This window comes from Bison bison, unplaced genomic scaffold (genome assembly GCF_000754665.1).
Source record: "Bison bison bison isolate TAMUID 2011002044 unplaced genomic scaffold, Bison_UMD1.0 scf7180017864209, whole genome shotgun sequence".
Taxonomy (NCBI): domain Eukaryota; kingdom Metazoa; phylum Chordata; class Mammalia; order Artiodactyla; family Bovidae; genus Bison; species Bison bison.
In genome coordinates, this window is record NW_011494781.1 from 4,015,047 (window position 1) to 4,028,568 (window position 13,522).

At 41.9% G+C, this 13,522-nt stretch overlaps 1 protein-coding gene across 1 annotated transcript in view; it reads right to left on the reverse strand.

Moving 5' to 3' along the window:
* The window catches only part of GRIN3A (glutamate receptor, ionotropic, N-methyl-D-aspartate 3A), a 205,903-nt gene that overhangs the window by 6,200 nt on the left and 186,181 nt on the right, over positions 1-13,522 (reverse strand). Inside the window, exons 8-9 of the mRNA XM_010844835.1 lie at positions 3,406-3,570; positions 1,085-1,161 (exon numbers count right to left, since the gene is read on the reverse strand). Of these exons, the coding sequence (XP_010843137.1) occupies positions 1,085-1,161; positions 3,406-3,570 (242 nt within the window). The remainder of the gene's footprint in view (positions 1-1,084; positions 1,162-3,405; positions 3,571-13,522) is intronic.

Sequence of the window (13,522 nt, forward strand, 5' to 3'; positions counted from 1 at the left end):
GTCAAGGCTGTATATTGTCACCCTGCTTATTTAACTTATATGCAGAGTACATCATGAGAAATGTTGGACTGGATGAAGCACAAGCTGGAATCAAGATTGCTGGGAGAAATATCAATAACCTCAGATATGCAGATGACACCACCCTTATGGCAGAAAGTGAAGAGGAATTAAAGAGCCCCTTGATGAAAGTGAAAGAGGAGAGTGGAAAAAGTTGGCTTAAAGCTCAACATTCAGAAAATGAAGATCATGGCATCTGGTCGCATCACTTCATGGGAAATAGATGGGGAAACAGTGGAAATAGTGACAGACTTTATTTTTCTGGGCTCCAAAATCACTGCTGATGGTGACTGCAGCCATGAAATTAAAAGATGCTTGCTCCTTGGAAGAAAAGTTATGACCAACCTAGACAGCATATTAAAAAGCAGAGACATTACTTCACCAACAAAGGTCCATCTAGTCAAAGCTATGGTTTTTCCAGTAGTCATGTATGGATGTGAGAGCTGGACTATAAAGAAAGCTGAGCGCTGAAGAATTGATGCTCTTGAACTGTGGTGTTGCATAAGAAGCTTGAGAGTCTCTTGGACAGCAAGGAGATCCAACCAGTCCATCCTAAAGGAAATCAGTCCTGAATATTCATTGGAAGGACTGATGCTGAAGCTGAAACTCCAATACTTTGGCCACCTGATGCGAAGAACTGACTCATTTGAAAAGACCCTGATGCTGAGAAAGATTGAAGTTGGGAGGAGAAGGGGATGACAGAGGATGAAATGGTTGGATGGCATCACCAATTCAATGGACATGAGTCTGAGTAAACTCTGGGAGTTGATGATGGACAGGGAGGCCTGGCGTGCTACATTCCATGGGGTTGCAAAGAGTTGGACAGGACTGAGTGACTGGAATGAACTGAAGTGATTTCTATTTGAAACAACAATTTTTAGAAACAACATATAAGTTGTTTCTCAACAACTTAGTCCTGATTTGATTTGAATTATTGTACATAATTTCCCTCTTGAGCACGGGGTCTTAGTTGCATCTTTAAGCTTTTAACAAGCATAAATGACACCTGGAACTGGCCTCTTCTTACCTCTTTTCCACACGTTTAGTCTTGAAACGCTGTTGCTTTTCCTCTACAAATGATGTGTTTAGTGCTCTGTGTAATCTCTGATGGAAAGAACAGATTCACACATAGAGATTGTTAGAAACACAGAACTGGGGCACAAAGCACCCCCTGAGATTTAATCTCTTTGCTACAAACCTTGGCCTCTTTAAACAAATTACCATTGATGGCAGAAAAAAGATCAATATTCAGTCCCAAATCTCAAGAGAAAACGAATTCTAAGATAGTATTCTACCTGGAAGAAAATAATTTGATGGGAAATTTAGAAATACTCTGAGTTGTAAAAAGGTCTGTGATATAAAGAAAAGTTGGGACTTTCCTGGTGTGTCAGTGCCTATGACTCCTCACTTCCAAAGCAGGGGATCTGGGTTCAATCCCTGGTCAGAGAACTAGATCCCACATGCTGCAACTAAGAGCTCACACACTGCCACTTAAGATTCAGTGCAGCCAAATAAATAAATAAACGGAGAGTTATCATAACTGGGCTTCCCTGGTGGCTCAGATGGTAAAGAATCTGCCTGTAATGAGGGAGACTTGGGTTCGACCCCTGGGTCAGGAAGATTGCCTGAAGAAGGGAATGGCTACCCGCTCCAGTATTCTTGCCTGGAGAGTCCCAAGGACAGAGGAGCCTGGTGGGATCGCAAAGAGCTGGACATGACTAAGTGACTAACACACTATCATAACTAACATGTGGCAGAGGACTTAGTACAATTGCTAAAGGTGAGTCAAAACAAAGAAGGTAAGAACGCCTTAGAATTAAACTAATCACGCTGATTTATCATGCAGAGGATCAATTGTCTGCAGAGTCTTCTTAGGAGACCAAATACATCCTAGGATAAAAGTAGGAAGAACAGGGTTCACATGTAATCAACCCAATGATAGTGACCTATATAGAAAAAAAGCTCTGTGTTAAAGAAGAGAGCAGCATAACAGATGCAGGGGGCAGAGGTGGCAGAACTGGCAGCCTCACTGCTGAGAAGCAGTGACAGTGTGCTGGGAGGCACGGGGGAGCCCGGCCGGGAGGTCAGGTTGGCTCCTCTGGCCTCGCCCCTCCCTGCACTCAGGGGGAAACTGCTGTCTTTGCTAGAGCCCCTTCATCAGTACTTCCCCGGTAGCTCAGCTGGTAAAGAATCAGCCTGCAATACAGGAGACCCTGGTTTGATTCCTGGGTCAGGAAGATCTGTTGGAGAAGGGATAGGCTACCTAATCCAGTATTCTTGGGCTTCCCTGGTGGCTCAGCTGGAAAAAAATTAGCCTGCAATGCAGGAGACCTGGGTTCCATCCCTGGGTTGGGAAGATCCCTTAGAGAAGGCAAAGGCTACCCATTCCAGTATTCTGGCCTGTAGAATTCCATGGACTGTATAGTCTATGGGCTCACAAAGAGTTGGATACGACTGAGTGACTTTCACTTTCACTTCATCAGTAAGAAGCCTTCTGAGTATATTTCAGCTCTCAATGCCTGTTTCCATCAGGTGAGATATACAAAGGAGTGAGCTTGAATGACTGTCTGCCTGACAGTTTCAGTTCTTCCTGCTGGTGAGTGCATAGGTGTCTGGATAACACGAAGGAGCTTTGATCTAGAGCTTGGCCATGACGTCAGTGGACTTCTAAGCTCTGGACCATTGAAATGCAGCAAGAGCAGGGAGCCGAGCGTTCATCTGAAGGGAAACAGGGGACTTCAAGATCATTTAGTGGGTTTCAGTTTTGGCAAGAAAGACTCTGAAGGAAACAAATCTTTCACACCATCTCTTCAGTCTGTCACTAAGTGAAATCATGTTAAAAACATGCCATTGCGATCTCAAAACCACGTGCATCTGAACACGTCCTATGTTTTCCTGTGATAAGCTAAGAGAAATAATGGATATTGCTCCTAAGGCATTTACAGTCTATTTAGCCTATTCTATTAGATCCTACTGGACACAATTTGAAAATGGATTTAACAGTTTTATTTTAAAAAGTCAATATTTCCAAAATGCTGGAAATTATATTTCTTGCAACTAACTGCTTACAACAAAACATTTAAACAACAACAACAAGGCTGTTGCTTCCACTCTGAGCAACAGTGGAGGGTTATATGGAAGGAAAGGGCATTATGGGACAGCTTAATTTAAGGGGCAAGTGCATTAATGGGATAGAGGGAGTTCCATCTTGTATACTAAGAGTGTCTACACCACCTGGTTCTCTTGATAACCTGTCACTTGTCACTCTGACTTGAGGCCCTGGATTTTCCCATTATTGGGAATTCTGACGCTTAAGAATACTGGAGGGAGATGCCTGGTGGCACTCACCTGACTGGTGTGGAGCCAGTATTGCAGCCTAGATTTGTTCTTGATGCGTGGCAGCAGCAGCCTGTACACCATGTGCTCACCAATGGTGGTCAGGATGGACAGACCAAATCCAATGCACAGCAGCATGAAGAGTCCAGAGAAGTGTTTGATGCCCATCTGCAACGTCTGTGGCAGAACAGGAAAGGAAAGGTCACGAATGGGAGGCTGCACCTGGTCCCGTGCTCGTCCACTCTTGGACGCACATCGTTTTCTGCTGGACCCAAGGAAAGCTGGAGACCGTTCCTCTGTGTGCTCTGCAGGTGTCACTATACTACACTGCAAAGGGGATCCAGCCAGGACTGAGGGCTGCTGCACGGCACAATTCCTGCGGGTGCTACTCACATACAGTGCTACTGTTTGAATGGTTCCTGGAGTCATGAAGAGGCCCTGTGTCTAGACCACGCTATGGTGTCAAAAGGGACACTGAGAGATAGAGGTAGAGACTGAAAATTGAAACAATTTAGTATACTAAAACATCAAAAAGTTATCAAGGAAAGAATCTCTCCCAGGGACAGAGAGTGAGTTAGATTTAAGGGGAAAAGATGATGAGCACAATAAAAATTTTCATTTAGATCTGACAGAAACATGGATAGGATATCATCTAGTTCAATGTCCTCATTTTAAAGATGAGGAACTTGGGACCAGAAAAGTGAAGGAAGTTGAGCCAGGTCACAAAATTAGACAGCCACAGAGGAGAAAAAGAAGGGACCTACTTGTTGATTGCTTACTATTTTTTTTGTGTGTGTGTGTGCTTAGATAGCTATTATAACTACAATTTATAGTTGAGGAAACTAAAGTCCTTGCAGTTTTTAAGTGACAAAGCTGGCCTATAAGTCAATGTTTGTTTAGCTCCAAAGTTCAGTTTCTTTCTACTCTATAACAAGAGAGCAACAGCAACTATAAAAACGATCACTTTAACACCTGTGACAGGCTAAAGGATTTACAGGCAGTCTCTACAAAATTCGTATTCAGTCACTGACATCGATGACCAATCAATCCAGGAGAAAGACATTTGATTTGTTGAGTGTCTACTATGTGCCAGGAAGTCTCCCAAGTACCAGGGGGTGGAGCTAGGAGGGTTATGTCCTTGCCTTCAATCAGCTCAAGTCTAGGGAGAAAGCAAACATTTATACCCCATGATACATTGATTTATACTTCCCAGGTTTTGCAGAGAAGCTGGCTCATGAGATAAGACTTAAAATGAGACAGGTAGAATGTGGAGGCTGGGTGGGAAAGTAGCACTGCAAGTTGAGGGCAGCAGAAACAAAGAACGTGACAAAAACATGAACCTCCAGCACACTGATCTGAGGACTTGTGAAACGGATGGCTGTGCTCAGGGGTCGGGTGCAGAGGCCCTGCATCCTGAGGGAGGAACAGGCCAGCCCTAGGCAAGGCTAGATTAAGCACCTTACCCAAGATCATACAAGCCAATGCTAAGGACCCCGAGTGTCATCCCTTTGCTGGAGGCTTTTGGTCATTATCATCATTAATAATTATTTAGCATTTAACACGTGGAAGGCGCAGTTCTGAGCACTTTATCAATGTAGCAACTTGCTTAATTTTCCCAGCGACCTATGAGGGAGGTACTATCTCCATTTTACAGATGAGGAAACTTAGGAACAAGAGTTAAATGACTCATCCAAAGTCACATAGCTGGTAAAGGTCAGGGGGGTTCACACCCAGGCAGGCAGTCTGACTCCAGAGCCTACACTCTTAACCACATCATTTAACTGACACGAGTGATCCGCCCATCCTCTTGAAGGAGTTTTCCTTTCTTTCATTCTCCTCTCCTCTACCCCTAGTCCTGGAGAAGCAGGCAGTCAGGATGGCTCAGGCATGGCTAGACCTCCCGGTATGCCAGGAAGTTTATGTGGGGGACCAGGCTCAGGCAGAGCTTGGAGATTTCAAGCTTTGGGGGAGGCCGGGCCATGGGATCTCTTTTCCTCCATGATACTACTTTTGGCAGTGGCTCTGGACCAAAGATGTGTGTTAGGATCCCTGGGGAAGGAAAGACTAGCGGTGAGCAGGGGCATAGAGCATACCCCAGGTCCCCGAGACTGGGGCACTGAGAATGAAAGAAGCCCAGCCTGAAGGAACGGGAGTGCTGGTGTAGGGAAGGTGAGCAGTTTATCAGGCCTGAGGGGTACTCAGCTACTAGAGCTTTTCCCGGGACATCTCTGTACATGTGATGACCAACCTGACCTCCAGAAAGTATATACAAATGTGTTTGAAAATAGCCCTCAGCCTGGACCTGTAGTAATGTGTACCGGATACAGCTATTACAGAAGGATTCAATGAGTTACTACTGCTGTGGATGAAGAACACACTGGGCAAATTCATTTGGGACTTGAACAGCATTGAACACTCAGCAAAAGACTGAACAGACTGCTGCTTCTTATAAAGTGCTGCCAAGATGAAGAAGAAAAATGCAACTTACAGTGAATCATCCTGCTTTTAAACCTTGGTGATCCCCTTTGTTATCTTGTGCATAACAATAATTAGTCTCATTTTCCTCTTATTATGCCAATAACAAATAGGCTGTATTCAGTTTATTTTACACACTTCTTTCTTTAAATTTCCATTGTTTACACCCACATACTAATAGACTTATAGAAGCAGTTGCTGTTGTTTTTTCTTAAATTAGACATCTGTGTGCCAGACACCATACATGCATATTATGATCTGATAATAGTATTGTAAGTTAAGTATTTTTATCCCCATTTCACATCAAGGAAACTGAGGTTCATTAACTACCATACCCAATGTAATACAAGCTAAAAACTAGGAGGCCAGGCTATGGATCCAGGATTGTCTGATGCTAAAGCCTGAGCTACCTTGAAGCAAATACCCTTCAGAAGCATCTATTGCTGTCTAAACTGGTACTGTCTATTCCCTGTTACAACTTGCAAAAAATTTTATTCAAAACTCACCCTCTGGATTGCAAAACCCCTATAATTTGCCTTTGGGCACCAGTGAAAAACGCTTAAACCGTGTCTGAGCCTGACTGATAAGATGTACTGCTGCAGTTGTAATTCAGCTGTTCTTCTCCTAGGACCACTCTGCTTCAATGTGCTATGCATTAAATATATGCATTTGTCCCACATTAACAAGTGAAATCTTTTTGTCTGATAGAGTGGAACTTGCTCAACTTGACATTTATCCTTGGTCAGAGGAAGAAGAGGAGGAGCAATGAATATTCAATGTCAAATCTTTAAAATAAATTTAAGTGATGCAGACAAAATAATGATTACTGTTGCCAGTGACATGGATAGAAGCATCATATTCAGAAATGCAATCACAGCCCGGTCTCACGTTGTCGAGAGCTGTATAAGTGAAAGCAAAGAAATGTGAGTGGAATTTTTTTTTCTTTATCCCGGTGCTTCATCTGCAGCTTCATTTGATAGCTCACAGCCACACACTTCTAGAGTCTCAAGAGCCAAGGAGGGAAGACTGTCTCAGGAGTTGCTGCTGCTAAGTCACTTCAGTCGTGTCCAACTCTGTGTGACCCCATAGATGGCAGCCCACCAGGCCCTGCCGTCCCTGGGATTCTCCAGGCAAGAACACTGGAGTGGGTTGCCATTTTCTTCTCCAAGGCATGAAAGTGGAAAGTGAAAGGGAAGTCGCTCAGTCATGTCCGACTCTTCGTGACTCCATGGACTGCAGCCTACCAGGCTCCTCCATCCATGGGATTTTCCAGGCTAGAGTACTGGAGTGGGGCAAATATCAGGCATTTATGGCTTCACTCAGTCCTTCACAGGCTCATTCTAGCCCATCCAGCCTCTCTCAGTTACCTCTTTAATCAATAAGTAACCACTCAAAAAATCCCCTTGCTTGCTTATTTTATTTTGCTAAATGTTATTTATAGTGTTATATTTCTTTAACATTTTATTTTATTGTTCGTTTACATTAACATATTCATTGCATTGTGGAGGGCAAGCATACTCTGTATTATGCATGCATGAATACCCACTGATTAAGCATTAAAGAACTGGTGTTTTAAATGGTTCATATTATGTAGAAGTCATTGGTGGATTGTCATATATAGCAATCCATGCATTGTACATTAGATATTAAACACTAACAAATGTCTAAGTATGTTTTAATTAAATTTAGGGAAGCTGGTTGGGCTTTTTGGATAAGGTGGGAATGTTTTATTTATTCGTTTTGTCTCATACAAGATAATGGAAAAGCCTCTCACCATCTGGAAATCTACCAGCCAACGTATTTCTAGGTACAGACTAGATTCAGATAAAGGGTGATGCCACTATCAAAGATTCTGAGTGGTCTCTGTCTAGATCATTAGTGCTTCCGGTGACATAGAGGCCAAGACCACCAATTCTGTTGCTGGTAAACCCTCCTCTGCCTCTTGCTCGGTTGTGGGCCCTTGAAACATCTGACAGATGGTTAGGTGACTGACTAGGTTCTGAAAACTCCAGCAAGAAATGAAGATAAACTATTTGAGTCATCATTTGCCTCAGATGTTACTGGTTAAATCCTATAATCTAAGCCTCCCTAGCCCCCAGTCCACGTCTTCTAACATACAGCAGCTATCCAATTTCTCTGCTCCTTTAAAGAGTCTGTACTCATTGTTTTCAATTCCTCTCCTCCCATTCTCTTTTGGACCCACTCCACTCAGGCTTTCAATCCCTGGCTTAGGATCCTGTCAAAACCAACAATGGCCATCAAATCCAAGAGTCAGTTTTCAACTTATTCATGTATCAGCTTGGAAACTTATTTCATCCTCTTTGATGTTTTTCTTCACTGTTTTGAGGAATCCTCTCTCCTTGTACTATATCAGTCTTGTCTGCTGGTTCCTCCCCATCCTTCTGACCTTAAATATTAGCAGAACTTCAGTTCTTTAGTTACATTCACTTTCTTATCCACACCATGTCTTTAAATACCATCTATTTACCAATGACTTCCAAATTTATATCATTCCCAACTCCTGACTCAGCCTGTCTACTTGGATATCTAATAGAATCTCAAAATGACACATCAAAATAGACTTCTAATTTTCCTTCTGAAATCTTCTCTTCACACAGTCTGTCACATCTTAATAAATCTCCATCCTTGCAATTTCTCAGGCTAAATAGCATAGATTCCTCCCTTTCTCTAGCATCCTGTACTTAGCATGTCTGCAAATATGGTGGATGCTGTCTGCAAAGTATGTCCAGGATCTGATGACTTCTTACCACCTCCACCAACCACCCTGGTCCAAGTCACCATCATCTCTCACCTAGACCACAGAAATAGCTTCCGAATTGTTCCCTGACCCCTTCAGTCTGTCTTCTGCAAGGCAGCCAGGATAACTCAAAATACGTTACTCCTGTGCTCAGTGCCCAGTGATGATGTTTGGCCTCAACCAGAGTACCTGTCAGAGCCCTTACAAAGGCCCACAGGACCTTACATGACTTAGTCCCACACCTCTAGCTTCACATTCTTCTTCTCACACTTGTTCACTCTGCTCACAGCTTGGGCTTCCTCACTTCCCTTAAATCCATCCAGCTGTTCCTGCTTGAGGCTCTTCATTTTCTATTCTCTCTGCCTTGTAAATCCTTCCACCAGGAACCAGCAATACTCCTTCGCTTACTCTCTGTGGGTCTCTGCTCAGACATTAATTATCAGTGAAATCTGCTTTAACTACTGTGGTTAAAAAGGCAAATCTTTCTATGGCTGAAAAATATTCCATTGTATGTACATACCACATTTAGTTTATCCATTCATCTGCTTATAATCAGTAGATTAGAGTTCATCAGGAGCTGGGGCTAGAGGAAAATGGGGAGTTATGCTCAGTAGTTACAGAGTTTCTCTTTGGGATGATGAAAGACATTTTGGAAACATGTAGTGGTAATGATTGCACAACACTGTAAATTTAATTAATGGCATTGAACTGTACACTTAAAAAATGGTTAAAATGGCAAATTGTTTTTACCATGATTTAAACAATTAAAAAAAAAAAAAAGACAAATCCTATCCTCTCCCTCTTTTCCTGTGAAAGTTGTTCATTTGTGTCTGATGCTTTGTGACCCCATGGACTGTATAATCCATGGAAGTCTCCAGGGCAGAATACTGGAGTGGGTAGACTGTCCCTCTCTAGCAGATCTTCCCAACCCAGGAATCGAACTAGGGTCTCTTGCATTACAAGTGGATTCTTTACTGGCTGAGCTATCAGGGAAGCCTCTTCTCATGGACTCAATCTCTTCTCCTTACCTTGTTTTATTTTGTCCCTGACATAACACATATTTAGTGTCTATTTCCCTCAAGGAGAATGTAAGCTCCAATAAACCAGGAATTTTGCTCATTTGTCTAGTGCATATCCTGGTTGCCTAGAACACTGCCTAACATTTATAAGGTTCTCAAAAAGTGTTTTTTGGAATAAATGGATGAAAGCATATGAAACCTAGAATATTTGTATAATATAAATTGATATATATATTTCCACCCTCCAAAAGTCTTATAAATCTCAAGAGATTTTTGGAATAATTCTGTGATGGAGAAAGAGATTGATATTCTTAATTAATAGATGAGAAAGAGGCTCAGAGAACTTGGAAAACTTGCCATCCTGACTTTCTAACGCCCGTGTTTATCAATCTGGGGGCCTATTGTGGGAGTTGGGAGGAAAAGCATATTAACAATTAATAAAGTAAAAAATTGGAGATTTTTTACACAGTAAAATTTCACCTGGCTTCTGCAGGAAATGTGTTGGCTTTATTTGCTTAGGATCCTTTCCCTGGGGAATGGCCCTTCCCTACTTCATGTGGTTTTGGAGTGTCTACCAACCACAGACTCCCCACTCCTTGTTTTTTTTTTTTTTCCCCCACTCCTTGTTAACAGGAGGCCAAGCACAGGACCCAAGGTAAGCCAGTTTACATCTGAAGCAGAGGCACTTGGCTTGGAAAGTAATTGAAGCCATCATTTCCAGTGTCTTCAGTATCATAAAGCTCCTCTAGCTCTGAGGTGTCAACATAACCTCTTTTGAGAGAGAGACTTTATTTCTCTTGCAGAACACTGAAATGAATGGGTGAGCCCCTTCTAGGAAAATTTCTCTGACAGGGTACAGCTCTGCCTTTCTTTGCATGTCTCTAGAGGCTTGGTATGGAGAAGGCAATGGCACCCCACTCCAGTACTCTTGCCTGGAAAATCCCATGGACGGAGGAGCCTGGAAGGCTGCAGTCCATGGGGTTGCAAGAGTCGGACACGACTGAGTGACTTCACTTTCACTTTTCACTTTCATGCATTGGAGAAGGAAATGGCAACCCACTCCAGTGTTCTTGCCTGGAGAATCCCAGGGACGGGAGAGCCTGGTGGGCTGCTGTCTATGGGGTCGCACAGAGTTGGACACGACTGAAGTGACTTAGCAGCAGCAGCAGCAGCAGCAGCAGCAGAGGCTTGGTATACAGTAAGTGCTAATAAATGTTTAATTAAGGAAGTACATACCTGAAAAATAACTTAGTTACAATTACTCTCAAGGATTCCAGTACCTATTAAGTACTTTCCCCCAGAGCACTAGGGCTAAAAGAACCAGGAGAAATCATTTTCTTTTTCAGTGATCTGGTGTGTTAAAACTTTGTATATACAAATTTGCTCTCTGAGTCTGTAAAGTCAAATCCTGGTTTGAAAGTAATTTTTTTTCTTTAATTAGAGAGCTGAAATAGGGAAGGAACAACAGTTTTAGTGAGAGGTAAAGCTCCAGTACTTTGGCTACCTGATGCAAAGAGCTGACTCATTGGAAAAGACCCTGATGCTGGGAAAGATTGGGGGCAAAAGAAGGGGGAGACAGAGGATAAAATGGTTGGATGACATCCCTGACTCAATGGACATGAGTTTGAGCAAACTCCAGAAGATGGTGAAGGACAGGGAAGCCCAGCATGCTGCAGTCCATGGGGTTGCAAAGAGCTGGACACAACTTAGTGACTGAATAAAAACGACAAAGAAAAAAAAAAAGGCAGGTTGTGGAGCCTATAAAATATGGCTAATTCCTAAATTCTTGGAAGCAGGATGGGGAGGAAGCAAATGCTGTTTCTAATTTTGAAGACTTGATTTCCTTTTCATTTTTTTTGCCACCCCAATATTTTGCCCAGAAGAGCAGTAGCTCAATAAAATTTGGCAGACTAATTGTGTCTATACATGTAGCCCTTTATCCAGGCAGGAGGAGGGGGACAGAAGATGGAGGCCTGCATCTGCATGAGGTGAGGGCTCCAGAGGCACCAAGGAGAGCTACCAGAGGAGAGAGTTTCCCTGGGTGAAGACAATGGGGCAAGACTGGGCGATGTAATAATTGGGGATTTCTAAAAAACTTGTAACAACAATCATGAAAAGGTAGGAAGAAGGTATTCACTCACAGAATCTGCAACTTTCTCATCAATGAATACAGCCTGAAAGATCATTTAACATGAAACAAAACAGGAGATGATTTGCAAAATCCAGGGAGACACTACATGAGTGAAGTTATTAATAACAGTGCTCACACATATGGATGAGAAAATAATCTAGATGGACAGTAAAATCAGGGTCTGCAGGAACTTCTCATTGCATCCCTCATCCTGGGGGATGTGGCACCTCTATCTCCTCTAACTTGGAATCTGCTTAATGACTGCTCAACATGGCACTGCCCAGGTTGCTGAGGACACGTCCTCTTTCTGTCCTTGGTACTCCCAGAGCTCTGGCCCCTTCTAGGTTTGGGCAACCATCTTTTACCCTTGGACCTGGTGCTCAGTGTGCTAAATTAGCTCCATTGTGCAGTCTTTTGAAAAGTCTTAATGTATTAATAAAATGACTCAGAAAAATATTTCCAAAAATTAATTTTGAGGCAATGAACATTATCATTTTCCTATATAAACAATTATCTTCAGTTCTTCATTGTCTCTTCCAAACTATGACCATTTGCATATATATTTTCCAGAGCTATAAACTCTGTTATATGTTAATAATTATGCTTTTTAAAAAGCTTAATCTGAAAATATATTGATTTATAGTTATTTATTAACTTCAATGGCTTTATATTAGCAACCATTATTTTATCATAATTCACTTTATCCCCAAACTGTCAAATATTTAATATTGTTTAGTGTATATACATATATATAACAAATATTGCTGCAATAAAAACATCTTTTACATAGAGCACTTTAAAAATCACTTTTGATTCTTTCTTTGAGATATATATTGCAATGGATGGGATTACCAGGTTAGATGATGGAACTGTTCTGATGCCTTGTGTTGTATGAAATAGTTCTCAAGAGTGTGAAAACCATTCCCAGTGATTCCCAAGATGCCCCGGTGCACAGGATGTTAATTAACATCCTTGCCAACTCTGTTTTACAACTAATCATTTTTTTTTCTATTTTGGTTATTCCGATTTGTATGTGTTCAATTTTTGAGGTTATTTTTTGAAGTTTGTTTTTCCTATCTCCCTGTATATACATTATATATTTATATCATTTGCCCAATTACGCATTTCAGAAAAAGTGAGAATTTTTACTGAAGAAAACTAATAAGCCCTTTCCTAATACATAACATATATTTCTTCATTTAAAATTTTCCTGGTAGCTTTGTTTTGTTAGATTTTATTATACAGATGTTTGAACTCTATATGACTCCATTTGTTTTGATTATTGGAAACTCTATTGTTCAGTTAGAAACAATTGTTAGGAAATAGTCATTGGGAAGTTTTGTGCACAATTGCTTTATTTTTTAAAAATTATTTAGTTTCGGCTGTGCTAGGTCTTCATTGCTGGGTGAGGGCTTTCTCTAGTTGCAGGTAGCGGGGGCTGTCCTTCATTGTGGAGCTCCAGCTTCTTACTGAAGTGGTTTCTGGTTAGGGAGCACAGCCTCTAGGAGTGCAGGCTCCAGCAGTTGCAGCTCTCGGGCTCTAGAGCACAGGCTCGAAGTTGAGGTGCATTGGCTGTCACCCCACAGCATGTGGAAACTCCCTGGACCAGAAATCAAACCCGTGTTTCCTGCATTGGCGGGTGGATTCTTAACCACTGGACCCCCAGGCAAGTCCCCAATTGCTAATTGCTTTGTTTTTGAAAAATAATGAACACTTCATCCATCTCTTTTTTTTTTTTTTTTTTTT